This window comes from Vidua macroura, chromosome 2 (assembly GCF_024509145.1).
Source record: "Vidua macroura isolate BioBank_ID:100142 chromosome 2, ASM2450914v1, whole genome shotgun sequence".
Lineage (NCBI taxonomy): Eukaryota > Metazoa > Chordata > Aves > Passeriformes > Viduidae > Vidua > Vidua macroura.
Window position 1 is genome coordinate 93824242 of NC_071572.1, and position 26879 is coordinate 93851120.

Consider the following 26879-nt stretch of genomic DNA (forward strand, 5'->3'; position numbering starts at 1 on the left):
CAAAACTTCTCCAGATTTTTTCCACATCTTTTCATTTTTCTTGCTACAAAATAAGGTCTGATTTGTTAATTTGCACACAGTACTTGCTCTTGATTTGTGAAAGCAGGGAAATGCTATGGCCTTTCACTGAACTCCCTGAAATTAAATGTAATATGTTATGAAAACTCAGTTCTTCTTTTTTAAAATGATAACCAGGCATCTGAGAGTAGAACAGAAGTAGAAATTCTCTCTGAAAAATTTTCTCTATGGAAAATAGTACATTATGCTTTATTACTTTGGGCTTCCTGAGGAGCAAAGATTATTGAAAATCATGCCTTATTAGAAACATGGGTTTTGTTGTTGTGGGAGTCTTTTACACCTTATTGTGGCTTTTCAGTACTTAATGGGATCTTATAAAGAAAGAGGGGAGCATACTTATTAGAGGACCTCTAATGATGAGGAAAGGGTGAAGTTTTTAAACTAAAGGAGAGTAGATTGAGACTCAGCATAAGGAAGAAATTTTTTACAGTGATGTTGGTAAAAAACTGACAGTTTGCCAGAGAGGGTGATACCCATCCCTGGAAACATTTGAGATAATTTTGGTCATGTTTCTGAGCAACCTGATGTAGCTGAAGGTGTCCCTGCTCACTGGAGGGGCCTGGACTAGAGCTTTAAAATGTTCCTTCCAACTCAAAACTGTTTTAGGATTCTATGAATGAAGCCTAAAGGAAGAAATAGAGCAAGAAATTAAAAGGACTGGACAACTTTGGAGAAGCTCCTAAATAACAGATGTGTTAAGCAGAAGCTAAGTTCTTTTACAGTGGTAATGTAAAATAGTACTTTAAATCATCCATGAGTTTTATTTGAATGGGATTATTGAAATAATATTTACTCTTGGATTCTTGGAAGTGGGGCTCTGATAAAATTGGTATTTGTGTCTTTAAAATGTGAAAAGTAATTGAAATGTGTATTGTAATTTTCAATATTTAAGGAAATTGTTAGAATATGGAGATGTGGTGTTTGGTATAATGTTTGCAGCTGGCAATTCCTAGTAAATTGTCTGACCCAGTGGGCTTAGAGGTAGGAGATTTGCTATTACTTTTTTATTATTTCTATTGGTATTACTTTCTTTTAGAAATCCTTCAGGATGTCTACAGAATTGGCATGTTTTTGAACATAAAGCTGAAGGGAGACTTAAGGATGTATTCCACAGCTCTACTTTGTCAAAGTAGTCATAACAGATGACTGTAAGAGCTTAGCTTATTTAACCTCCCAAGGGAAGGCTGAGAAGGTAGGCTAGCTCTGAATGTGTCTTAGGGTTGATTACTGAAAAGATAGGAGAATAGGGAAAATGTTAAGTGCTTGTAGGGTATGTGGAGATAGGAAAACATTTCTGAGTCTGGAGCTCTGCAGTTCAGCAGCAGTGCTCAGGGTTCAAGGTCCCCACTCCTGCCCCTCAGCCCTGGGCTTCATGAGGCAGTTTAATGAGCTCACAAAGCACAGAGATAATATATGCAAGACACAGGTACAAGCAAACTGGACTGATTAGGAGCAAATTCCTGTACAGTACTTTGTTTTTCTCTAGTGTACTACATGATGGCTTTTTGCTTTGCTCAGGTGACTCAGTAATATAATGAACACATTACTGTCGTGTTTTGCCTTTCACTGCAGTTCTGTTTCTGTTTCTATGTTATACTTGTAAAATCATGTCACACAGGACATGTAATTAATAGTGCTGAGCAAGATCTAATGTGAGTTGTGTTCTAATAAAGTATGTTCTCACAAAAGAATGCACTTAGGGCAAGGTTTGGTTATGCTTAGAGGAAATTCAGTGAACTATTTTGTAGTAAATCAAAGCAAACACAGTTCTGCTAGAGCATCATTGAGGATGTGACATAGAGTAGAAATCCCATTTTAGCTGGGGTGGATCTCTGCCATCCTGGGTGCATACAGAAGCCCATTTTGGCCTTGTAGTCTATGAAACCATAGTATTTTAGTTTGTTTTTACCCTGTATGGTTTTGTTCTCTATAAATTGCACATTTCTCATATAGGATTTGGTAGACTAATATGAAATTCCATGTAGTGCAGAAGGAATACAGATACTTGTTTCAGGTTAACAATTCCCTTACTTAGTTCTTAATTCATTTATTCTGAATTACCTTTTCTTTATTGAATGTGCTAGTCCTCCAAGTTTATTCATATTAATGAAGAGAACTTTCAATATTTAGATTCAAAAATCAGAGTTCTCTTGATGATCTGGTGTGAAATTGATTGTGTCATTAGCATCTTCATACTTCAACTTGCATAAAAAGTACTAGATGATTTTAAGATAAAATGAGGCTGTGTGAGTCTGTGTCTTTGGAACTGGCTTGAAAATGTGCATCCTAAGCCCTTTATTCACACTTAGATTTTCATTTGTGTAAAGTTTGCAATTGTCATCTGTGGCAGGTATTGCTGATCTCACTGTGCTGATAGAGTAGGTGGTATTTGCAGTAAAAGTATCTCTTGCTGTATTTCAGACCATAAGCAATTCCATTTCATGGTTTTGCCCTTTAAAGTCAGCTCAGTTGTGCAAGTGGGGAGAGTAGTTTCTTAGTCTTCAAAAAGTGATTGCATGATGTTATTTAGATTATAAGATACTTTACTTGTGTCACATGTAGAATGTTGGTGTGTGTGAAAACACATGTGGTTTGTGACTGTGGAAACAATAGCTTCAAGCTAGAATAACGAGTGAATGCTGTACAGGCCTTGGATGCATTTGTAGGAGAGTTTTATGAGACAGACAGACACAGGGTGCAAGTTACATTTCATTACCTTGACAGCACGTGCCCTTCCACTCCTCAAAGCTGACACCAGATACATTTTACTTTTTTGTTCTGTCCTTGTACTGAAGATAGAATAAATAAAATGAGTAGGTCAGCCCGGTTCCACTAGGTTCAGAGTAAAAATAAGAAAGGAAAAGCAACAGAAATCCTCCTGTATTTTTGAAAGTGGCTGTTTTAGACCTATAGAGCGTTTTAAACATCTCCTATATTAAATTAGAATTAATGCATGGTTAGAGGTGAGTGGAAGGAAAGGATCATGCAGGACATGTATTTTCATGTTTTAGAGGAAGTTGGGTTGAGAAAGAGAGCAGGTTTATGAGAACGTCAAAAACAAAAGATACCTTGTAAGAGTATTGGATTAGCTGAAGAGAGAGTGCTTTTTCTTTATCATCACTCCTTTGCTCTGCACAAAGGAAATAGAGTATGATAGTAGAGCTACTTAGATTATATAATTTACTTTATATCTTTTGCATCGGTAAATGCTGCTTTTATCTAAAATTAATCCAGTTTCAGCCTTCAGTGTGATAGAGACACTGAGTGTATTATTATTAACTACTATTTTCTTTGTCTATTTTTACATGAAATATGTGGCTTCCTACAAATACTAGCCTAACTGCAGGTTTTGTATGCGTGTAAAAATAAACGTTCTTGTGAAGACAGAGGTCTTCCCTTTTATCTTCCTATCTGCAGCCCATTAAGTAAGCATAATTTTGTGGTTTTATCATAAACTTATACCTAAAGTAAAAATAAATAAATTTATGTAAATAAAATCAATAAAGATAAAACTATACCAAAGTAAATTTTACCATTTTCACATTCTGGTGAAATACAAGATGCTGAGAATGAGTAAGACGTGCCACTTCCACCAAAAACTCTGAACATTTGGTTTTTTAATAAATTGTAAACAAGCAGAAACATATTTGTTAGGTTAGTTTGAACTGGAACCATAAATCAGAAGTGCTGATTTTTGAGATGCAGGTGAATATCCTGTTACAAATTGGAGTTTTGGCATGGTTTCTTTTCGATTTGGGTCATTCTAATAGCATAAATCCTTATTTTTGTATGAAGTTAATGCACTCCTGAGAGACATAGCTATTCTTTAGAACAGTAAAGATGTTTTCTTTAGTATATGAAATGTGGAGGTTTTATGTATTTCTAGATGCTGTGCTTAACCGCCCTTAAAAAGGATTTAAAGTAAACTTGAAGAGTCAGCAAATAGCATAAAGTTTATCTTAGAGGTTTTCTTAGAAAATAAATTATTTTTGTGTTTAAATGTGACTTTTATGTTAATGGCATCATTCACAAAAAGCATTAATCAAGCAGGAATGTGTGGCACATGCAAGCTTTAAGTGGAAAAGGATTAGGGCCTGAAGAGACAGGTGCAACCCTACAACTCATGGTCCTCTTTCTGGTTGTGGGAACACAGACCTCCAAATACAGACACACAAAGCCTCCTGCCCAGGAGTTAGAAACAAAATTTAAGGAGAAGAAAGGACAGACAGCAGTGATCAGAGCGAGCCATGGTCACACAACTATCCTGACCAGCAATTTGCTACAAGTGACCAACTCCCTTTTTTCCTTGTACTTACCAATGGCTTTTTCCTCCTTGTCCCAGTTTCAGCCAAGATAGGGGAAAAGGGGGATTGAGTGAGTAGCTGCGTGGTGCTTAATTTCCAGCTGGGCTTAAACCACTCCTCAAACACCATGATCCCTCTTTTGCTGACCTTGTGCTCTTTCCTAAGTATCCCATGTGAAGTTTTGTGCCAACCCAAAGTGCTGTTCCCCTGAATGCTGTGGTGAGCCCTATGCTCCTGTGGGCAGTGACTCCCTGTCAGACTGTCAGGTGAGCAGGGAGCCTCTCCCTTCTCTTAAGCTGGTGTCATACTTGGACAGAATGATGCTGCAGTGGGGGATCAGACTCGCTGATGGAGTAAAGTACTGCGTGTGTATTGAGGGATGTATCTGTATCCAGCTTTCCACATGTATTACAAATTGCGCAGTTTGGCTTATCAGAAGGCTTTGTTTAAATGGTGTTTTCTTGGAAACTACCCCAGAATTCTTGCTTATCTGCTAGACATTGGGATCTGCCACATCAAATAGGCTTTGAGTAACAAAAGAGCAAAGGAACTTATGAGAAGTATTTTCCTTTGTAGGAAAGCTTCTTTGATCTTCCAGGAAGAAAAAAATGCTAACTCCTCATTTTGATTTTTCTGTAAATCCATCGGTTTTTTTGTCATGATGTTAGTGTGACAGGTCAAAGCTCAGCTCAAAGTAAAGAGTGTTAGAACTCCCACTGTGTCTAAGGTGATTGTCCAATGGAAGCCTTTGTAGAACACCCTTCATTATTTATTTCTTCATGGGATGGAAGGAGATTACTATGATATGTTGATTACATGGGTTCTTATGCAAAGCATTGAATTTGAAGTCTGTTAGCTTTGTAACTAAAAGACAGTTAGGATATTACGGGTTGGAAGAAGCACCATCCCTAACTTAGAGTTTACCTCGTTTCATACCAGCATAAGTTATCTATGGCTGCTTGCCAGTCAAAACTAATGAAAACTACGTAGTCATTCCAGAATATTTTTTCAAAGATTAATTGATGTTTAGGAAGAAAGTACGTATAATTCAAGTTTAATGGGAATATTTTTATTTTTCTTAAAGGAATTGCCTACGGTTCTGCTTATTCATCAGATCGACAGGCATGAAGGTGCATGGACAATATTGCCATTAATGACAGAGTAAGTGTAATGAATGCCAGTTATTTTCAGAAATTTTTGTAACCAAGAATATATATATTAGTTACTCAGACCTCTTTTTTCAGAGGCAAAAATTTTTAATGAGAGTTGCAGCTTTATATTTTAACTTTCTTACTGTACTTTTGTTTTATAAAGCAATTTTGTGATTAACTTAAATCAGAGAAGCTTATTTAAAATAAAAACAATAACAATAGAATTTAACTGAGCAACAACCTTCTTCAAATCACTGTACATTTAAAAATTATTAGGTAAGTAAACTAGTCTAAAGAAACAGCATTTTTAAATGTGGATTTTTCTATTTTGTCCCCACTTTTTACAGTGTAAGCTGTGAGGTGTTACAGAAATTTTGATCTTTCAGATTACTTGGTTGAATGAAGTAGAATAAATTAAAAAAAAAGTGGATCATAATACTTACTTGGGTTTTTTTGCTTATAGAGTTTGTAAGAGACAGTATGTCTCTGCAGTGAGAAGTTGTAGGTTTCAGCATCTTTTTAGATGCTTATATGGCAAATTTTCATACTAGTATGATCAGAAAAGACAGGTAGTCTCAAATATCTTTTATTCTTAGCTTATGCAGATGGCTCCAAGGAGGACATGCTGGATTTACATCTTGCAAACTGTCAGGAAATTGTTTTAGTAATCCTGAAGCTCCATGGTACGGAAGACTATCTTTTGCCTGAAGCTTGCGTTTGAAATCTGCAGCCTCCTGAGGTTTAATTTAGTTAATATAATTTATTAGACGTATTCAGGGTGAGGTTGTCAGAGTGGTTGCAGAACAAGACTTTTCCTTCTGCTTTCCATTATTTTGTTGTAAATACTGCTTGTGTAGTGGCTGTGAGATATATGTAAACTGTGAAAAATAGCAGAAGAGATTTGAAGTAAATTAAAAAACTGGAAGATGATGTTCAAACTATCAATCATCTTTCTTTTCTTCCCTGCTTAGCTCCTGTTTCAATGACCTTGTGGTTCCTCTTCTGAATTATTTATGTCATGGTGACAGGGTTTACAGACACAGCTCTTACAAGATAGTAAAACTAAAAGAAAAAATATGAATGCTCATATGTGTGAGAAAGTAGAAAAAATTGTTTAGAAATCAGAAGAGGAATCTTAAGTAGAGGATTTCCGTCTTGAGATTTCTGCGATATGAGTTTCCTTGTGTGTATTGTTTCATTTAGTACTTTTGGCAAATGAAGACATGGAGTAGTTTAGAAGTATGTTGATGTTTTGAAGCTTGTATTGTTTTGTTTTCTCAATGGACAAAAGAGGAAGGGACTTCAGCCCATCCTGCAGCAGTTGATGATGCTTTTGTGATAGAAGATGCATCTGTATCAGAAAACTGCTTTCAAAAGGATAGTTTTCTCAGTCCTGTAGCTGTCACCATTTTTATGGAGGTCTCTAAACAGTTGTGAAAATTCTTAATTTTTAGTTCTTGGGCACAGGTTAAGTTGGACAAAATATTTAATTTCAGAAGATACAATCAGTGGATGTCTTATGACACAGTATCCTTACTCTGCCCAGGAGGCCTGCTGCATTTCGTCTCAGTCACCATGTTCATTCAGCAGAGAAGAAATCCCTTTTTAAAAAATTATCCAAAACAGGATCTTACTGTGGTATCTCCAAGGTTTCTTGCAGTCTGAACTCCAATCTTTTCTGCTTGGAGATCTCCATAAGACTCTGTTGGAGACCTTAAGTACTTAGCCTTGGGAATTATTCCCAAAAGCCATGCAAAGGAAACTGGAAAAATAAATATAGTAGGTTTTGTTTGTTTGGTTGGTTTTTTTTTCCTATTAGGATGTTATTAATTAATATGTGGCTCTGTTTTGATGAGTAGTGGAAGAATTAAGGCTAGAAGAACAGAGAAACAAGGAATGTAATTTTTCTGAAGGAGTCAGGAATACTGCATTGAGATTATTGCTATCTTTGAGGAGTCTCATCAGTCTGTACAGTTTGACTGTACTGGAAAAGCTAATGAAGTTTTTAGGCTGGGAATGATCAGTGTCCAGCAGCTGTGAGAAAACCTGTCATTAGGCATTTTGATGATGATGGCAGTGCTGTTAGATTTTAGATGACCAATGGTGGGGCCTCTTGGAAGAAGGGGAAGGTAACTTAAATTGCTGTCTGTGGACTTCTGAATTCATAGGTAGCTATTAGACTTGTACATTTCTGAATGGAAATTCCTTACGTATCTCTGTTCCCTTCTTTCTAGCATAACTGGTATTTTATAAATAGCAGCAGAGTCAGTATCTTTATCCATTCACAGTAGTCCTTTGATGTGTAATTCTAAATCAGTAGTAAAATTTTTCACTTCTGTGTAAATGAAGAATTGATGGCAAATTATTTATATTTGGGGAATGTGCTTTGAATTTGCTTTTTGTTCATAAGCCACCTTATTAGTAAAATGTTTCCTTCTTTTTTTAGCTTCTCTGTTACCTATGGTCGGAACTCCTCATGGATTTTCTTCTGTGAAGAAGATACAAGAATACAGGTCATAAAACTGGTAGAAACACTCAGAAGATTTGACAAGTCTAAGGTGAAATAAAAGTTTAGAGATTTGAGGTTTTTTTTATGTGATTGAGTGTGTTTTGCCAAATGTTGAAAAAGACGTGTCCAAACACCTTAAAATAGGGGCATAGGTTTCTGTTGCTGAGGCTGAGAGCAAGGCATTTAACATGAAGCAGTACAAATGCCTGTATAGCTGTTGAAGAACTGTTAAAATCATGTAGAGAAACCTTTTTTTCTGTGAATAGCCTGAAAATTATGCACCATAAATAAAAGATGAATATAGTCTGTTTTGTGGTCCCTTCTCCCCATTTTTCTGTCTGTTATCAATTCTGATTATCATCAGAACTGAATGACTGATGCTAGTTTGTCTCTGATGTAAAATAGTAAGGTGTTTTACTTGCATTCTGTTGCTGATCTGTCTTGGTGATAAGTATTCTATACCTATTGGGGAAAAAAAACAACACCAAAAGACTTGCAGAGCAAAATAGAAGCACAGTCACCAAGGAGCAAAGCAAATTTGGCAATGCAGCTGACATGAAAGGTGCTAATATTTAGAATTTTTAGTGTTCAGGGAAAAAAAAAAAACCACCTTGGTGTCAGTCCTTTTCCTGTAATAAAAGAAGCCAAAATCTCCTGTGTGAAATATTTTGCTTCTTTATTGTAATTCTGCTTCAGGACTCACTTCAGCATGTTTACTTCTTTTTCAGGTACAAGGCCATGTGTTTTCTCACAGTTCTTTTCTAAAATTCAGAGGTCTTACCTTTTGAAACACTTGGTCTTCAAAACTGAGGACTGAATATATTCAGACCTTTGGAATATCCTTTTTTTTTCTGTTGCAGAAACAGCTACTTGTAATTGGTATTCTCAGAATAGAAACGTGAACATTTTTATTCTAGATGCTGCCCTTTTGCCAATTTTACTCTCTCCTTTGCATTACATGCAGATTCTAATAAAGTAATAAATTATGTTCCAACCTGCAATAAAAGAAAAATAAAACATTTTGCTTTTGTACATAGTAATTGTCATCTTAGTGTAACAGTCCACCCCTGATTCCTTATATATAGTAGTAGTCCATCAGATACAAAATTTAAGGTGATTTATGCCAGAGCTCCTTCAGTATTAATTTTCAAGTCTCAGCAGTCTGCATAATAAAAAGTTGATATACAGGTTGCCCAGAGAGATTGTGGAATGTATTCAAAACATGACTGGAAATATGGGCAACCTGCACTGCGTGATCCTGCTTGAGCAGGGGAATTGGACTAGATGTTCTCAAGAGGCCTCTTCCAATCTCAGCCATTCTATGGGATTCAGTGTTCTTTGAACAGGTGGAAACTAAGACATGTTCTGGAGTTTGAAAATGCAGCCTGTGTTTGATTTCAGAGAACAATCTTTAGTTTCATTTCTCACCAAGTGCAGTTTTTGTCCGGTTTATTTATTGTGAACAGTGTGCTTCCCATGTTTTTGTTTTCAGGTTTGCTTTATTCAGCATGAATGCAGTTGTTGTCTTCACTAAAAGGATGCTGTAGATGAACAAAATTGCTTCCTATATTCCTTTACAGGAGTGGTTTTTAGGTAAAGCATTATATGATGAAGAATCTACAATAATTCACCATTATGCCTTCGCTGAAAATCCTACAGTCTTTAAATTTCCAGATTTTGCTGCTGGTTGGGCACTTAGCATTCCACTTGTTAACAAGTAAGAATTGAATTTTAAGTCACTTCCTGTTTATTCTCCATTATTCTACACATTCCAAGTATAATTATTAGGAACACTTCAAAATTAAACAAGAGTGCAGAAATAGATTTCCCTATCATTGCTCTGCATGTGATTTATTTTGCTTCACTCTGCCTACATCAAGTAGCTAATAGTTGTCCAGTACTAACTGTTTAACTAGTTCAATTCTGTATTGTAATTTTAAGAATGTGTTTTCCCCCAGACAGTGGTTTTATTCTTGGGTCGTAGAGTGTCTGCATTGCCCTCTAGAAGGGTTTCTCATGCTGTGCAGCAAACTATATATTTATTTCTGCTTAGACTCTTAGGTGCTTTCAAATGAGATTTGAAAAGTTCATAGATCTCAGAAGTTGAATGTGTCTTACCATAGCAAGGATCAATGTTCTCATGAATTGAAAGGCCCTAAATACTATGCTTTGAAATACACAGAATATTGTCTGTCGTTTGAGATGCTGATCAATACTGAGCTTCAAATGTGCTGCTGCTTTTAATCTGTTGAAAATTTTATGCCAGACTCTCTACCTTCTCCAGATAAGAATTTTCTTCTTGTGCAAGAAGAATGTATCAAAGTGTGTGTGTTGAAAACTAATATTAACATCATTACATTGTCAGATGTTTTTTAAAAAAAAGATTTATATGATAAATATAAGTTGCTCCTTGAGGCAATAAATAAATGTGATTTATTATTATTTTTCCCCTTATAAGATGGTCAGTTGTACCAGCCACACTTTCCTGCATGCAGTAGTGATTGGTTTTTTTAATATTTGATTAAATTTCTTCGTCTCTAATTACATAGGCTTGCAAAGAAGTTGAAGAGCGAACCACTCAAATCAGACTTTACAATAGATTTAAAGCATGAGGTAAGAAGTGGAGTGATGAAAGAAAAAATTGTCTCAAAGTTATATATTTGAATAGTGTTAAACCATAATGGAAATAAGAGATTATTCTTAAACATTGCTAAGAAGTTTGATTGCAATGGCATGTTAGATTTCTTTTCCTTCCTTTAGAATATTGTAATACTTTAGAGCTACATTTTAAGCATAGAAAAATTCATTAATAAGCTTGCAGTCATAAAAGAATGCATACATGGTTGTGTACATTAAGGTATCTTGTAAGGATTGCTTTGTAAGGAAGGAGAGAGACTTCCAGTTCATGAACCATAGGAGGTGAGTAGTATCTCAGTTCCAGCCAGCCTCACTTTCTGAATCAGCCTCTCAGAGCTAAATATGGTGGGGTTTGCATTAAATACTCTGAGGAATCTACCTTTGTGTGAACAAGCAGTGCTGCAACTTGCAGCCTGGAAGTCTGGAAAGCCCTTGTCTCTGGTATGCAGCACTTTCAAAAGGTTGGCAGAAGGTATTTCAGACAGTGAGTGAACTGACTGAAAGGAACATGAGAAGGAGGCTCTGAAAGAGTATCTGTGCTACTTTTATGGAGGGTTTTTTTATTTTTTCTGCATTTAAAATGTTTGTGCTGTCCAGGGTTTTGTACTGCCACCAAAGTGAACTTCTGAACCAGGGGTAGAAGAGGGGGATGAATCTGGAATAAGCTTCTGGCCTGAAATAAGAATATGATTAAGATTAGCATAAGGAATGTGAAGAAGGAAAGAAGAACAGGATTAAGATTTTGGCTTGAAATGATGAAGTAGTTTTAATTATTACAACATAAATCTATGGTTTATTTACAGAGTATAGATATATTTATATGTTAATATATATAACATATATAAATAGAAATAATACATAATATATACATATGTTTATTTATATTCAAATAAATTTGGTTTTATGCAAAACCATTCTTTTATATAGTTTTCCCTCACTGATTTATGTGTTTCTCAAAAACAATTGAATCCCTCTCAGCGTTCATTTTGCTGTGAGAAACAAGACCAGAAGCTGTTTTTTTCCTCTTCTTAATTTTTCTCAATGCAAGATCTTGGGCTTCACAATGTCATTTTATTTTAACTATATATTCCCAGTATTCCAGTCTACCTCAGCACTAAAAAAGTATCTAAGCATATTGTCATAAAAAAAGATTAAGAGCCACTTCTTTATGTGCCACAGATGGCTTAGTAAAAGCCAGTTGATCACTTGACCAACAAAATTGCTTCCATCCACTTATAATTCTGTTAGGTCTTTGCACATGTTTTATTTCAAATTTGTTGCCATCGATAACTACTTTAGCTTTGTAGTTATTCTTTCTACACACGTCTCCCTAGAGATAGTTTCACTCCCTCTCATTTATTTAATAAATCACCATCTTCTCTGTCTTAAATCATTTTTTTGTCTACACTCTTTTTTTTTGTGAATCAAGATTGACAGCAAATCGAAGAATATAATCTGTTGTTTTTTATGACTGGGTTTAAGTTTATTAGAAATACTTTAGTTTGGTGGACTCCTAATAGCATATGCCTCTAGTCTTGGGTTTTTTTATTGTCCTCTACATACTTTTTATTATTTCATTTTTGTTTGTGTTACCTTATTACTTTCCAAGTCCCTATTTCTTATATCCATAACATTTATCTCACTTTCATGTCTTGCAGATATGGTAAAGTGTTTTTATCATGCTGCTGCTCATTTGTAGGTTGCTGAGTAGACTTTTTGTAACTGTACAATATATGGCATATTCTCTGATGCCTATTCAAAGCTGGAATTGAATAACAGAATTTTTTGTACATCTAACGTTGGGTCTGAACTAGGACTAAGGCTATTTTTGTCTTTATTGTAAATATGTTTGCATTGTTTTAGTAACCTTGTGTCATCCTGTGCTACAACCCAAAATGGCACTCTAACCTCACTTCTGAAGTAAAATAGCTTCACACCATTCTAAGGCTTTCTATTGAAATTTCGTTTGTCAGTGGGAAATTGTAGCACATTGTGAATTTTCATAAATAATTAATCATAAGCTACGATTGTCAAATACTCTTTGTTTTCTAGGAGCATTGCTTCTTTGTTGGTTCATGTGATTAATTCGGAATAGCTGAATCCTGAACTAATACAGGGCCAATTGGTTAAAGGACCCAGGAGCACAAGTACTGTTCTCTATCATTCCATTTGCAGAGAGTGATAGAAAGAGCCAGCAACCAATACTTGTCTCTGAGCATGGTGCCACCAGAAGAATATGGAGGAATTAGTTAATCAACTCAGGGACAAATCTGCTACACCATCCCATATCTTTCATTTTTCTTGTTAATGTGATTTTTTTGTATGTCTTGGAAATTTTTATCTAGTTTAATTACTGATGCAAATGTTTCCAATTTTGGTAGATTGCCCTGTACATTTGGCACAAAGGGGAAGGACCACATCTTACTCCAGTCCCCGAGTTCTGCACAGATGATGTGAATTCATTTAAGGTTGATCACTGTGCAACAACATACAGTAACTTTCTGCCACTTTGTGTAAGTACAATATTTTAAATACCATTTGCTTAGTAAAACTCCTACTAAAACATATAATAGTTGAGCTCAAAAATCTAAAAACTTGAGAAAATATTTTTAAGTAAGCTAAAAAACCCCCAACAAAATAGCTTGTTCTGGCATTTATCTAGGATGTATTTTGGATATGCTTTCAGGCTTCTGTGGCACAGAATATTTCCTGGCAACTAATATTGTGTATGCTTTAATGAGTCTTTCTACCACAATGTTTGGTTGGCACATGATCTATAAATTATTTATCCTTGCACTCTTTACACAGTGAGATACTGAAATATAGATGATCTTTTTTTTCTTTTCCCCACAAATGGGAATCTAAAACTTGTTGAGGCTAAAGATAAAACGTAATATAGTATTTGGTGCCTTAAAGTACAGCCCATCTCTTCCACCTCTAGGAGAATACATTTATTGTATTACGAGAGAAGTGTAGCTAGAGGCCAAAAATGTTCCATGCTTCCAGGAGAGCAAAATTCTAGGTGCCAAAAAGGACAACCAATAAAAGTGGTCAAATGGTTTATTACAGTTGAGGAAATGCAAAGATTTCTAGTGTGTATCATTTAAGCTGGTTTTTTTCCAAGTGTGATACAATTTGTGTTCTCATAGTGACTGATTTGAAAGAAATTAAGAAAACATTCTTCTTCAGATTAATCATTCTTAGTTCAAGTTTTTCCACTCACAATCTTTTCCTAATGATAGGTGTTTCAGTTCTTGTTAGAGTACTACATCAATGGAAAAAAAATTCCAATAATGTTATTTCAGGAATTTTAAACAACCAATGCCTTTCTTTTCAAGAAATAAAAATTTACTTCCTGGTGTATCACAAGAACACTATTCTGCTTGATAGGCTATACAATAGAAAGATATTTCCTGTTTTATTATATGTATGGACATACATACCCTATAAAATACTACAGGCACAGCCTGCACTTAAAAGATTAATTTTTGTTTTGTTCATATAGGGAGAGCCAGTGAATAAGGAAGATGTTTTTGTTGCTGTAAAAACATGTCGAAAATTTCATGGTGACAGAAGTAAGTTGTTGGCTGGTCAAGGTAGTAGTTCTATGCAATATAGTTCATAAAATGAATATTTAAAAAGCAGGCTGATATATACTGTCTCCATAGCACTTGGGACTAAATGTTTGCAAAATCGACTCGGAAACAGGAAGGTTTTGGAATTATAAACAGCTTATCCTTCAGGTGGAATCTTTTTGCTCTTCAGAGTCCTCAGGAGTGCTGTTAAACATTTAAGATTAAAAATGGTTTCCTCATTAGTTGCTGTTGGCAAAAAATTTGGAATTGAATACCTAAATTAAAACATGCATAGGATTAACTTATATTGTTGTAAATTGGAACTGTTGCAATATTAATAAAGCAGCTATTAATATCCTTCAGTGAGTTTCCCCAGATAATTGCTTCACTTTTCTTTGTGCTAGCAGTGACAATTGTGCAGCTCTTTGGTGGCTTAGAAATTTAAACAAGCTGAAAGGTCCCTCATCTTCTCCTTCCCCTCTCCTGCCCTCCTCTCCAGTAAAAGATGGAGCAGCTTATGGTGTTATGTTGCTTCTAGCTGTTCCACGTGCACACGTATTTTATAATGCTTGGAATGGGAAAATCTGTCCCTTCCAGAAATCTGATCATATGTAGTACATTGTCCAACCACTGGCCTAGATCAAGGGTGTGTGAAACATTATAGCATGTTTCATCTGGAAATTCATCTGAAAATTGTAGTTACATGAGCAGCGATAGTCATCATGCTAAAAACAACAAACAAACCCTAGCACAGCCCAACAAGATACACAAGTTAACTACATTGTGTTAACTACATTAACTTCCTCCTCAGAGGCACAGAAAATAGATAGAGAGAGACTCTCAGCTTCTGCTAACACATAGTAATGCTCAGCTAAGTTGAGGGAGATCAAGTCTCAACAAAGCTTGGAAGGAAAAATTCCAAATCCACCTATTGAACAGAAGACACTCCACCTACTTGATGCCACCTACCAGTCTCTTCTAGTTTGCTTTTAGACATTTTGTTAATAAGGAAGAGATTTGTTTCCAGGAATTTGCTTGACTTTTTCTTGCTCTTTAATACTCCAGGTGCATAACACTCTCTCTGTTAGGCTTAGTTTGTTTATAAACATAATTTAAAGTTGGCAAAAAATTTGAAAATCAAGTAATTGATTAGTAGTTGTACCAAATTTTGAGAGGGTTTTACCACACCTGTTATCTGAGGACAGGATGAAAGTAAAAGCTCTTTTCTTAGCTAAGTCTAGTTAAATACCGGCAGGAAGTTTTCATAATAAGATTTGTGGAATTATTTTCTTAATGCTACTGCACCTGATGAAAGCACATTTGTAGTGTTTTAGTCATGTAATTGTTAGGTTATCTTTAAAGTAGCTTTTGACAAAACAAAATTGACTGTCCTGTAATTGGAGTTCACTGAAGAGTTCTCCTTCCTGGATCCATGTTAATTTTTTAATATCAAAATTTTTTAAAAAAGAAGAAAAATTTAAAAAACCCTAGAAAGTCAGAGGCCTCAAAAAGATCGTATAAACATCCTTCAAGAAACACCTGTTGAAGACTGAGGAAAATTCTTGAACTTTCCTCACAGCTTCCAGTGTTATGCAATAGAGGATAATCTTACTCCAGATTTTGAAAGATTAATGGATGCCAGCTTCAGAGAGCTCTTTTTACCTGGTAAGTCATTCTTTATTGTATGCCCAAAAACTACATTTTTGTAGCATTATGGCTTGCAAATTGATGTGCTTTTAAAAGCAGCTAAATTTTACCTCAGAATTTACTTCAGATACAACTCTCCTTCTTAGACATATCATCTGTAACTATAAAAGAAATTTTCAAGACTGCAAACGTGCATCAGGGTTCTAGAAATAGCAGAAATAAAATGTCATTAAGAGCTTAGAGCTGACCTTTAAATATCTCTAGTGGTATTAATACTTTGGTGTGATCACAAGTATTAATACATATTGATAAATATTTGCATCGTCATCTAGTCCAAAATTTCAAGTAGTTTTCTTTAGAAGATACAATTTGCCAGAAATTACAAAGTAATGTGGGATTCAATTTACAGTTGACATTAGTCTGCATGGTGACACTTGCATCAGGACAAAAAGGGAAAGAGAAGGACACTTTAGCCAACAGCCCCCTCGCTAGAGCCCTTAACTGAGATGACTCAAGTCCTTGCTTCAGTAAAATTTTCTTCATTTATAGAAAGAAGGGGGCCTCCACTGAAAGAATTGAGGGGCCAAACCTGTAATTGCAACTATTTCTGTGTGTTAAAGGACCCTGCTGAGTTTCAGGTCCTTGTTTGGAGAAAAAACAACCTACACAAGTGCAGCTCTTCTCCAGGAGAAGTTTGGATGCTTTTGTGTATATGTGATTCTTCTGTTCTGAAGCCTTGTTTACTGAAACCTTTCTGGTTTTGTTCTGCTGAGAAACATTTTTAAGTAAAACATTTCAGCAAAATAAGAAAATTAATTCCTGCCTATATATATTTTTTGTACATAATTCAATTTGGCTTTTTTTGTGAAAAAATGAGAACACTTTTACATTTCTTTAAGAACTTTTAAAAGTAGTATGGACCATTGCAAAATGCTACAAAAGTGATTTTTTTCTTTTCAAAATATTAAAGCCTTTCCATTAGTGCATTGAGTTAACACAAAAATGAACTAAAAGGGAACTGTTGTCAAACTGACTGTTGATCAATCAAGAGTAACAAATCCTGTGTGTTCAAAGTAGAGGGAAGTGAGCAACTAGGTAGGCAACAAACATCAAATTAGGTGATGGATGATTCTAGCACGGGACTAAAGTATCCATGCTATCGATAACCTACTTCAGCCCTGTGGTTATTCTTTCTGCACAGTCTCATCTCTCCCTAGAGACAGTTTCACTCCCTCTCATTTATTTAATAAATAAATATTGTTGTTCACATCAGTTTTTGACAAGCATTAGGGTTGTATAGAAGCACAAGGAAGTTATGGAAATATTTCCTCCATTTAAAGCACTCCCTGCTACTGGTGAGACTTCCTGGATCGTGTCACGGAGCGTAAAGCAGAGAAGCAGTAACAGCAGAATGCAGAGTACTTGCTCATCTCAGGCCTGACCTCCTCATTTTTAAGATGGAAGAGAGATCATTGTTTCAATCTGGTGGTTTTCATCTGAACACCCTGCAGATGGATTTTTTTTTTTGTGTTACCCATAATTTGTTCACTTCTCAATGTAATGTAAACACTCATGACATCATTACTAGAATTTTGTGTGATCAATTTTAAATGCTGATGTGAAATGACAAACTAGTAAGAAAAAGGTTTTTTTTTTTAGAGCATTAGCATTATGCAATCCTCCTTTGAATAGAATCTCCATGGGATTAAAATTGATTGTATGATATTCATAAACTATGCTAGACAAATATGTCTTCTTTATAAATGAAACAATAAATATTTATATATTTATAAAAGGAATGTTTATAAAGTGTCCTGTGAGTGTCTCCAGAGACAGGTGCTTTGGAGCATTAATATGATATTGCTGTCAGATAGGATGTCTATAATGCCAATATAGTATTTCAAAAGGTACATTTGGTCTGTTTCTGATTCAGAATATGTTACAGACTGTACAGTTGGATTAAAATGTGCCATTTCAATACTGGAAGAAGGACTAATCTTTGATAGTGTTCATGCTGATGTGTGCTATGAATTGTACAATAGCAAGTATAAAAGTAGAATTCCATGCTTTGGTTATGCTTTGGTTGGAAAAATGTAAATATCACATTTTTCAATTATTATTAATAATAGTATGATGAAAATATATTCATATTTTAATAGAAAATTTTAGTATCATTTAAGTAACAGTGTCTTGACTGGTTTTCATAAAATTGTAAAGTTTTTTCTCTCTAAATATTATAGGAAAGAAAATAGAATGAACATTTAGAATCATGATGCTGTATTTGAAGCAGCATTTTTATTACCATGTGAAGAAATGTGGCTAACAAAACGTGGTTAACATGAATATTTGGATCAAGTATCTATTTTAATCAAGTTCCTTGTGTTTGAATGCCAATCATTGTTTTGCAGTACCAGTTGTAAAGCAGACTTGGGAAAGAGAAGCTGCCCTTATTGAATACTACAGTGATTATGCAGACATCTCCATTCCTACTATAGACTTAGGCGTACCTAACACTGACAGAGGTGAGCTTTTGTCAGTTTTGCACAAATGACTGACTAAAGTGAAGCTTTATGGATCATGTGTGTCTTTCATGTCAAGCATGTCGTGTGGAAATTCTGTTTTTCTCTAGCACATCTGTGCAGCCTAAACTAAAAGAATGCTCTTCACACAGGAAATGGATGGACAGTACATCCAGAGTCCCCCTGTGTAGATAACGTATTCTTTTAAGCAGAAATCTAAATACTAAGATGATGAAAGCGTGGTATACTGATATACACCAAGAGAAAAAAAAATGGTTTTATTACTTGGTGTAAGAGTAATAACTCTGCAGTTATTTATGATTTTCAGTAGGATTATTAACAGTGAAGAAGTCTTAAATTTATTTCAAAAGACCTCAGGCAGAGCCAAGTGGTTACTAAGCATAAACTGCTTGCTATATGGAATTCAGATATTATATCCATGTTCCTTGTATATCTTGATTTAAGCACAAAAACTGAATGTTAGGATTGAAACATCCTTTTATAGCAAACAACAGGCATTTAATTCAATTTACTTTGTAAATTAAAAAAAGGCTATGGATATGATGACTTCCTTGATTTTATTAATTTTGATATTTTTCTTTCATTTGATATATTGTTCTTAGGCTGATATTTTATATCTATTACCTTCTGAATTACAGGTGTCCAGGCAGAGTGACCTGTTAGCCTTATTTGGCCCACTAGGTCAGTTGTTCTGACCCTTGGTTTTGTCTGTTAGAGGCAGAGAGAGCATAGGCAGGGATTTCTGTGTGCACAGGTGGAGTGGGACATGAGCAAGTAGTGAGTGTTTTCAGGGGGCAGCAAGCCTACTGGGCACATGTGGATCATTGCTAGAAGCCATGCCCAGTAGTTCTAGTCATGCCAGGAAGCTTCCATGTTTTGTGATAGAGTATAATACAGAAATCTTGGGTTTAATTTTGTAAATGTTCAGATATCAGTCTGCATTAAGTTCACAGTCTCACAAAATCACCAGAGCAAGGACTTCCTTCATGTCTTTAGCATAGAATTACTGCATTTTCTCAAAGAATATTTTAACTGAGAGTGTCTTCAAATATAATATTATTTTGAGTGATTGTTTACTAAATGTAATATTGATAGCAGTAATTACTTTAGAAAATCAGCTGTGATCAATAAAGACTGATTGAAATGAGGTTTGTCCAAGATCTAAAGAAGACTCAGTAGAAGTTTGAAACTTCTTGTTTCTCAAGTCCTGCTTATTCTGAACAAGACTGTTTCACTTCTGCACTCCTAGCAAAGGGTGTCTTACCTATTGAACTTCCTTATAATCTCGTGATAAATGTCCAGACCTTTCCTTGGAGGCAGTGATCAGGACCTGAGTTGCCAGTGAGGAATACAGTAGATTAAAATATTTCTATAGAAGCAATCAGCATCAGACAGATGCATCTTGAAATGCTATGACAGTGTCTTGGAGTATTTTGTAAAATATTTGCTTCTATCATAGTCTCCTCATTTTTACTGCTCTTTAAATGAAGAGTAGTAGTTAGTCCAGTATTGTTCAGCAGCTTGACAGATAACTGGAATAAAGCTTGTTTTTAATTAAATTCCTGTTTTATTTAAAAAATATATTCTGTTAATTTATCTTCTTTTTAGGTCACTGTGGGAAAACTTTTGCCATTTTGGAAAGGTTTTTGAATCATACTTCTCCCAGAACCCCTTGGTTAGTTGTAGTGGATGATGACACACTGATAAGGTATATATTACATTACTTTAGGAGCTACTACCTTTATGTCAATAAGAGATTTAGCAATATTCAACCATCCTTCTTTATTTAAGAGATACAGCTGTTTTATTAGTCATGTGGCTTTATATTACTTGAAGAAAAAAAACTCATTTCCCATCTTTTGACTGATATTAAAGACAGTATTGTAACTTCATTAAAACTGTGCTATCATGTAATCATATAGTCTGAATACACCACATTTTGTGATTCCTCAGTGTAGGTATGTTTGAGCTGATAGGGTTTAGTAATTTGCTAATAACCTAAGCAGTGTTGCTCAGAAAAATGTGTCAGAAGAAAGGTTTCATAAGCCCAGGTCAGTTGTCTGAGCTGCTCAGAATGGTGTTTTGGAACTTGCATTTGTTGGACAATTAGGTCCCATTCTCGTAAAATCTGACACTGCAATATAAGCTAAAAAAGGCATGTGAGCTATGTGCAGGATCACGTGGTCATGAACAGTGATTTAAGACTTTACATTAAATCATGTGACAAAAGAAATAGTGAGAGGATGTAACTGTGGATAATGCAACGTTCATATAACTAAATCTACCTTTTCAGTTTTCAATTTGTAAATGTTCATAGATAATTTGCAAAGATCTTACCATTGCTTGGAAAGTGTCATTTCATGTTTTCTCTGAGATGAGATGCAGTTTCACCAACAAACTGACTACTTAGAAAATACTTCAAGCTAATTTGTTCATCATTTGACCAAATTGCTTAGTCATATCTCATAGTAAATTATCCATCATAAATTTCTCTTTAGCAGTTTGTATCTCTGGGGGAGTTTTTTTGGGTAGAATTTCTGAATGTCTCCTGTCATCTTTGTGCTATTTAATAGAATGCTGCTGAGGGTAGCAATGTCTGTTCCAAAATGAATGTTTACAAGATTTTTTTTTTTAATGGCTTTTCATATTATAGTATATTCAGACTCCGAAAATTGCTCAGCTGCTATGACCCAACTGAACCAGTATTCCTTGGAGAGCGTTACGGCTACGGCTTGGGAACAGGAGGATACAGTTATATCACTGGTGGAGGAGGGTAATTTATTTAAGTTCCTACTGAGATCTATGTTAGTTCCTGTTTTGAGTGCAAATATTTTAAGTTATGACACAAATCAGTTTCAACAGAAACAGTGATGTTTTCCCCAGATGTGTGCAATTTACGTCACACCTTCTGTGTAGTAAAACATGCTGGTCTCAAGGCCGCAACTCTTCTCCCTTACATTTGAGAAAGACTGGGGAGAAACTTCTGAGTCCAGGCCAATTTTAGGAGGACTTATAAGGTGTAGTAAAAATGGTTGGTAGCTAACTTATTGTTGGAATAACAACAATGGGTATAATTGGTGTGATTAGTTTTCAGTATAAAAAGTAATTGTCTTTGAGAAAATGCTTCTTGCACTATTTGTCAGTTCTGACCCCTTAAATTTTGAATTTCAGATATGTTGTATCAGAGGGCTACATTCAGTCTTACATTCAGTTTTAAATACTTTAGCAATATTTATTAATTACAGATATTTGGTGTGTTTAGAAGGTTTTACACATTTCATGTGCTTTTTTTTTAAATTCAGGATGGTTTTCAGCAGAGCAGCTGTTGAGAAACTACTTGCTAGCAAATGCCGGTGTTACAGCATGGATGCACCCGATGATATGGTCCTTGGGATGTGTTTCAGTGGCTTAGGAATCCCTATAACACACAGTCCGCTCTTTCATCAGGTCAGAGAGCTATTTTTGAGTATTAAAAATGTATTTCACTTTTTACATGTACACATAAAGCAGTCATAAATATTCAAATGCCATCAATATGTAATAACACTAACCAAGATGCTGCTGCTGCTTTACCTTTATTCTCAGCAGAACAAGACTGATCAAATAAGAACATTCTCATACCATGGATTACTACAATGCTTTGCTAGTTTATGTAATTTTTTAGCTAACCTATGACTACATTATATTAGAAATGCAGTCGGAGGTGAGGATTTTGAAAAAGAAATAGAATTAGGAGCCACGTGCTTTGAATAGTTGTCATATGTCCTCTAAGGGAAAAAGCCTACAACACAATAATTTTTTCTTCAGGAAATGGAGAATTGAGTGTAAAATTTTTCAATAAATCTGCCTGCTCTACTTACCTGATTTTTCTATTTTTTCAATATTTACTATTCTGAAATACTTCATTAGTGAAGATATAAGAAATGAAATTATTGCTCTTATGGTGGATTCTGAAGAATGATATAATTATGATAAATTGCTCTATGCTAGCACATAGGAAAGAGAGCTTACAAAGCATAATATTCATGTGAGTTTGGGAGAAAAGGGCTGGAGTAGATTTGAATCTTATGTCTTCCACAGTATTTAACAAGCTAACTGTAGTGTCACAGTGGAAAGCATGATGCATTGAGGCCTATAGATATTTTCTTCCCTTTAAGCCAAATAAACCAAATCCTTCTGTGGTATGAACAAGAATCACTAGAGATTTTTTTTCCCCAACAGTGCACAACTGTTTTAAAAGTCAACATTTAAATCAGTGTAGCATTTGATGTTTTTCACCTGCGTATCTGAATGTGAGCTGAGAATAAGATAATAAGCTACTTGAGAATTAGTAAATGACCCTGTAGTTCAAAGCAGCTGTCAATGGAGGGAGTTTCTTATTTAAATTATCAGCTTTTGCTATGTTAAAATTCCATTTCCGATTACATTTACTATTTAGAGAAATGGGAGGACTGAGAACATACTACTCAATATTTTAATTCCTTGTCCATATAAAAAAATCATATCTGTTTACTCTCCTGTTTTATCATTGCTTACTCCTTTCAATATAGAAAGAAAACAAGTCATGCATATTATAAAATCAACAGTCACTGAACAATTTTGCTTGCACATGTTAGAAAAAAGCAAACCAACAAACCAGCCTAATTAAAGGAGAGTCATAACAGAACTCATTCTCCAAAACTGTAAGGATGATTCTTATTCAAAAAAAGGACCTCCTTGTAATTCTTCATAGTGTGCATTTGATACTGAATCACTTTGAAAGTGAAATCCTAGCAGTTTGATTTTCCACATAGAAAATTGCACTTGACTTCTAATTCATCTTTACTGCTGCTTTAACAAATTCTAATTTAGCATCCCTTGAACAAAAATTAACCTGTGAGGGAAAACCACTGAATAAAAATTTAATGTTCTTGATCTACTAAATCCACTATAGTGCAAAAAATATTTTAAAAATGAGAAAGCCAATTTTTGATTTTCTGTCAACCAGAAAAGAACTTTTTAAGGACTTGACTGAAATATTTGATGTGTGATGTTCCTTGAAGTATGTGACTCTAAAATTGTACTGAGATACAGATTATGAAACAGAAACAAAGATATCTTCATTCTTGGAGTGTCTATGATGTGTTTGCTCACTCTTATTGGTTTTCTGCTGCCTACTTGCTGAGGTAGATACATCCATATTCTGTAACCTATTCCAGAGGTTTTTGACATGATCATACTCTTAAAGAGAACAGGAACCTTCCCATGTTGAGTAGCAGCCAGAATTATGGTCTTAAATGAAGCAATATATTTGGCTTTTCTAGAACACCAAATACAAATTTTAGCAAAAAACATTACAGTTATTAGAGTATTATTTTAGAATTATCAAAACACCAGAATTTTGTCTATAGCTTAGTAAAAAGATGATTCATTTTCAAACAGCAAAAATCTTTGGTCTCAGATGTGTAAAAACTTCTTCTATCCAAATTAAATTATTTAGGTTCTTGAAACCTAAATATTCTTCAAAGTGTTTTTCAAAAGTCGTGAGGGATATAGATTCCCTCTTGCTTTCTCCAGTGGAATTTTTAAAAATAAGCACTCTGTGTTTTAAATATCAGAATAAAAAAACCAAAACACCAACAACACATACTCAGCTTTCATAATGTCAAATTCTGTTGCCTAATTTTATGACTGTAATGTATACAGAACTGCATGGAGAATTCATAAATACCACCATAAGTAGGTGAAGCCTGCAGTATTGAATCAGTTACCAGCTTAGGCATCAAATCAATTCTTTGTTATCCAAATCATTACATTTTCTTCTTGTTTGGGTTTTTTCCCCTAGATGTAAAACACAAATGTTTGCCTTCCATGCATTTTTCTTACAAAAACTCTAATAGCAAAATGAAGTTGTTTTACCAGGGCCCACTACAGGTGGGAATGTTTAATGTAATGATGCACTTAGTGTCATTCAACTGGCAGAGAAAATGAAATACATGTGGAGCGTTAGAACAGCACCTGCATCTTGTAGCTGTGTTGTAATTCTGTCTGGCTTGATATAGGCTGATAAAGAATAACAACTGAGTTTTCTGGCACCACAATGTATCTCATGTTTGGAATCTTTACCTGTCATAAACTCTATATGTTTGGGCTGCTTATGGCCTTATTAGAATCCTGCAATCACAGTGGCAGTGCTGACAACTCTCATCAGAGGAGGAAGATAATATAGTTTAAAATAATTTTGTCATTATTGACCGAAACCTACATGTTTTAAAAGATTTCATACCAACTACACTGTTTATTGCTTGACTACTGAGAAGGTGGCCATTTCATCCTGAGAAATAGGGCATATTTAGTATCAGTGTACTTCATTCCTAGCATGATGACTGCAGTGTGAGTTGAAGATTTAATCTAATGCTTGGTCAATTGATTTAATAGAATGATGTCAAAACCCCTTTGTTACGATGTTGCATATTTTGTCAGTGCCACGTTGTTGTGTCACAGGGGCCATTGAGTAGTGTAATCTTTTAAAAATTATTACTAATCATTAATACTGGTGCTTCTGCTCTGTTCTTCCATCTTAGGCAAGGCCAATGGACTACCCAAAAGACTACCTTTCTCACCAAATTCCGGTATCGTTTCACAAGCACTGGAATATCGATCCAGTGAAGGTGTATTTCGCATGGCTGGCACCAAACACAGGAGAGTCACATAATGGAAAAAAAGTTGGATATGACAGAGAGGATTTATGAGCAGTAGAAGAATGTAAGTGTTAATTACTATTCTACAGCTGAGAGACAGTCACTACTGTGATTTCTGTTCTGTTTTCACATTGTTCATCTGTTCATGACATAAGATGACAGTGTTTTGTTCCTGTCGGTTGCATCCCTTCAGGACAATGGAAGAAGGCACTTAAATGACTTTTGTATTCTTTTCCTCCACTTGCTCTTTCTTTTTAGAATGATTTTGGGCTTTGTATACCAATGAACTTGACTCACATTTAAGAGTCTTATACAACTTTACCTGTGTTCTGCTTTGGACTTGGTTCAGACAGCATCAATTTACATTCCCTTCCTTTGCTTTCTCAAAAGCTGAATTTATGTATTTGGGAGCCTAATATTGAATAAGAGTTGAACATCTATTAAACATCATCTCTCACTGACTTACAGAAAACACTTCTCTAAAAGGTTCTGGAACAGTTTCTTGATAAATCATAGAGGACACTTGACTTTTTTTTCTGCGACCAGGAGCTAGATGGTGTGAAGGCTGTGCTCCTTTATGCTCATTTCAGAAGTACTGTCGTTTGCTGGAGTAGCTGGACCAGGCGTGAAACCACTGTTACACCTTTTAAGTTTGTTGGCATTTGTGTGGAATGTTATGTACAAAATGGAAAAAAAGGTTAAGGACAGGGATCTCTTAGGTGGCCATGGGAGGTCACTGTGGCTCCTTTAGAAACTGAAGTCACTGTACATCAATTTGGTAAATCTAAAAATGACTCTTAAGGATTTTTGCAGAACTAACATTTCAGTATTTCTAATGTGTGCATTTCAATAGCATATGAATGCCAGCTTTAAAAATTTTGTAGTATCCCTAACTTATATTGTCAAGATAAATAATTTTATTCATACAACACGTAACATGTGATTCATATTTAAAACGTTCTTGGATTTTTTTTTAGTAATTCAGTTTTGTAAAAATGTTTGTACAAAAACTGGCTTTAGTATGTTCTAAACGTATTTTTATATTGTAAAACTGCTTCTTTTAAATGACAGTATATGGAACTTGTATGCTGTTATTTAACTTGGCTTGCTATATTGTAACCAAATACAGGGTCTTAAAGCCATACTGCTGAAGTAATTCATGTTTTGCTTTCTTTTAGTAGATTAAAAATGTATTCCACTCCAAAGAAAAGCAATACTTGCTCTAGAGTCGAAGTAGGGGAGCCACCGATTCCTGTCTTGGTAATTACCAAACTTGTATAAACATTTGTTTGTGAATGTAGCTTGTGGGCTTCTAAGCATTGACTAGCAAGCACATATTCATAATAGATTCAAATTCTGATTAAGAAATAGCAATCCATGTTATGTCTTTTTTTCTTCCCACTGCCAGTGCCTTAAACAGTAGACATTTTACTGATACCAGGACTATGTTCTCTGATACTGTTGGTGAATTGTTAATTATGTTTACTGTTTAGAACTGTGAAAGCTGAATAAAAGCATTCTTTAACCTTTTGTGCCTTCTTCCTCTTTGCAAGCCAAATACAGGATTCTTTAAGCACTAGTTAAATAAGTTCATCACCTTAATTGTAATTACTGTCAGTTTTGTTAAAAGGTAGCTTAATCTTTGGGGTGTTTTTTTTGGGGGGGTTCTGTCCTGACCTCCGTATTAGGTCAGTTTTCAGCCTCTAGTTTTGTGCAAATGGAAAATGTTTCAATGAACACCTTGTGATTGAGAGTCTT

The 26879-nt window shown here is 35.0% G+C and overlaps 1 protein-coding gene across 1 annotated transcript in view; it reads left to right on the plus strand.

Annotated features, from left to right (window-relative positions):
• B3GLCT (beta 3-glucosyltransferase) overlaps nucleotides 1–26651 on the plus strand; it is a 45435-nt gene extending 18784 nt beyond the window's left edge. Inside the window, exons 5-16 of the mRNA XM_053971902.1 lie at nucleotides 5467–5543; nucleotides 7980–8091; nucleotides 9623–9759; nucleotides 10592–10655; nucleotides 13061–13192; nucleotides 14185–14254; nucleotides 18310–18423; nucleotides 20050–20149; nucleotides 21095–21214; nucleotides 21744–21888; nucleotides 25005–25185; nucleotides 26300–26651. Of these exons, the coding sequence (XP_053827877.1) occupies nucleotides 5467–5543; nucleotides 7980–8091; nucleotides 9623–9759; nucleotides 10592–10655; nucleotides 13061–13192; nucleotides 14185–14254; nucleotides 18310–18423; nucleotides 20050–20149; nucleotides 21095–21214; nucleotides 21744–21888; nucleotides 25005–25172 (1239 nt within the window). The 3' untranslated portion in view covers nucleotides 25173–25185; nucleotides 26300–26651. The remainder of the gene's footprint in view (nucleotides 1–5466; nucleotides 5544–7979; nucleotides 8092–9622; nucleotides 9760–10591; nucleotides 10656–13060; nucleotides 13193–14184; nucleotides 14255–18309; nucleotides 18424–20049; nucleotides 20150–21094; nucleotides 21215–21743; nucleotides 21889–25004; nucleotides 25186–26299) is intronic.
• Nucleotides 26652–26879: the final 228 nt, after the last annotated feature.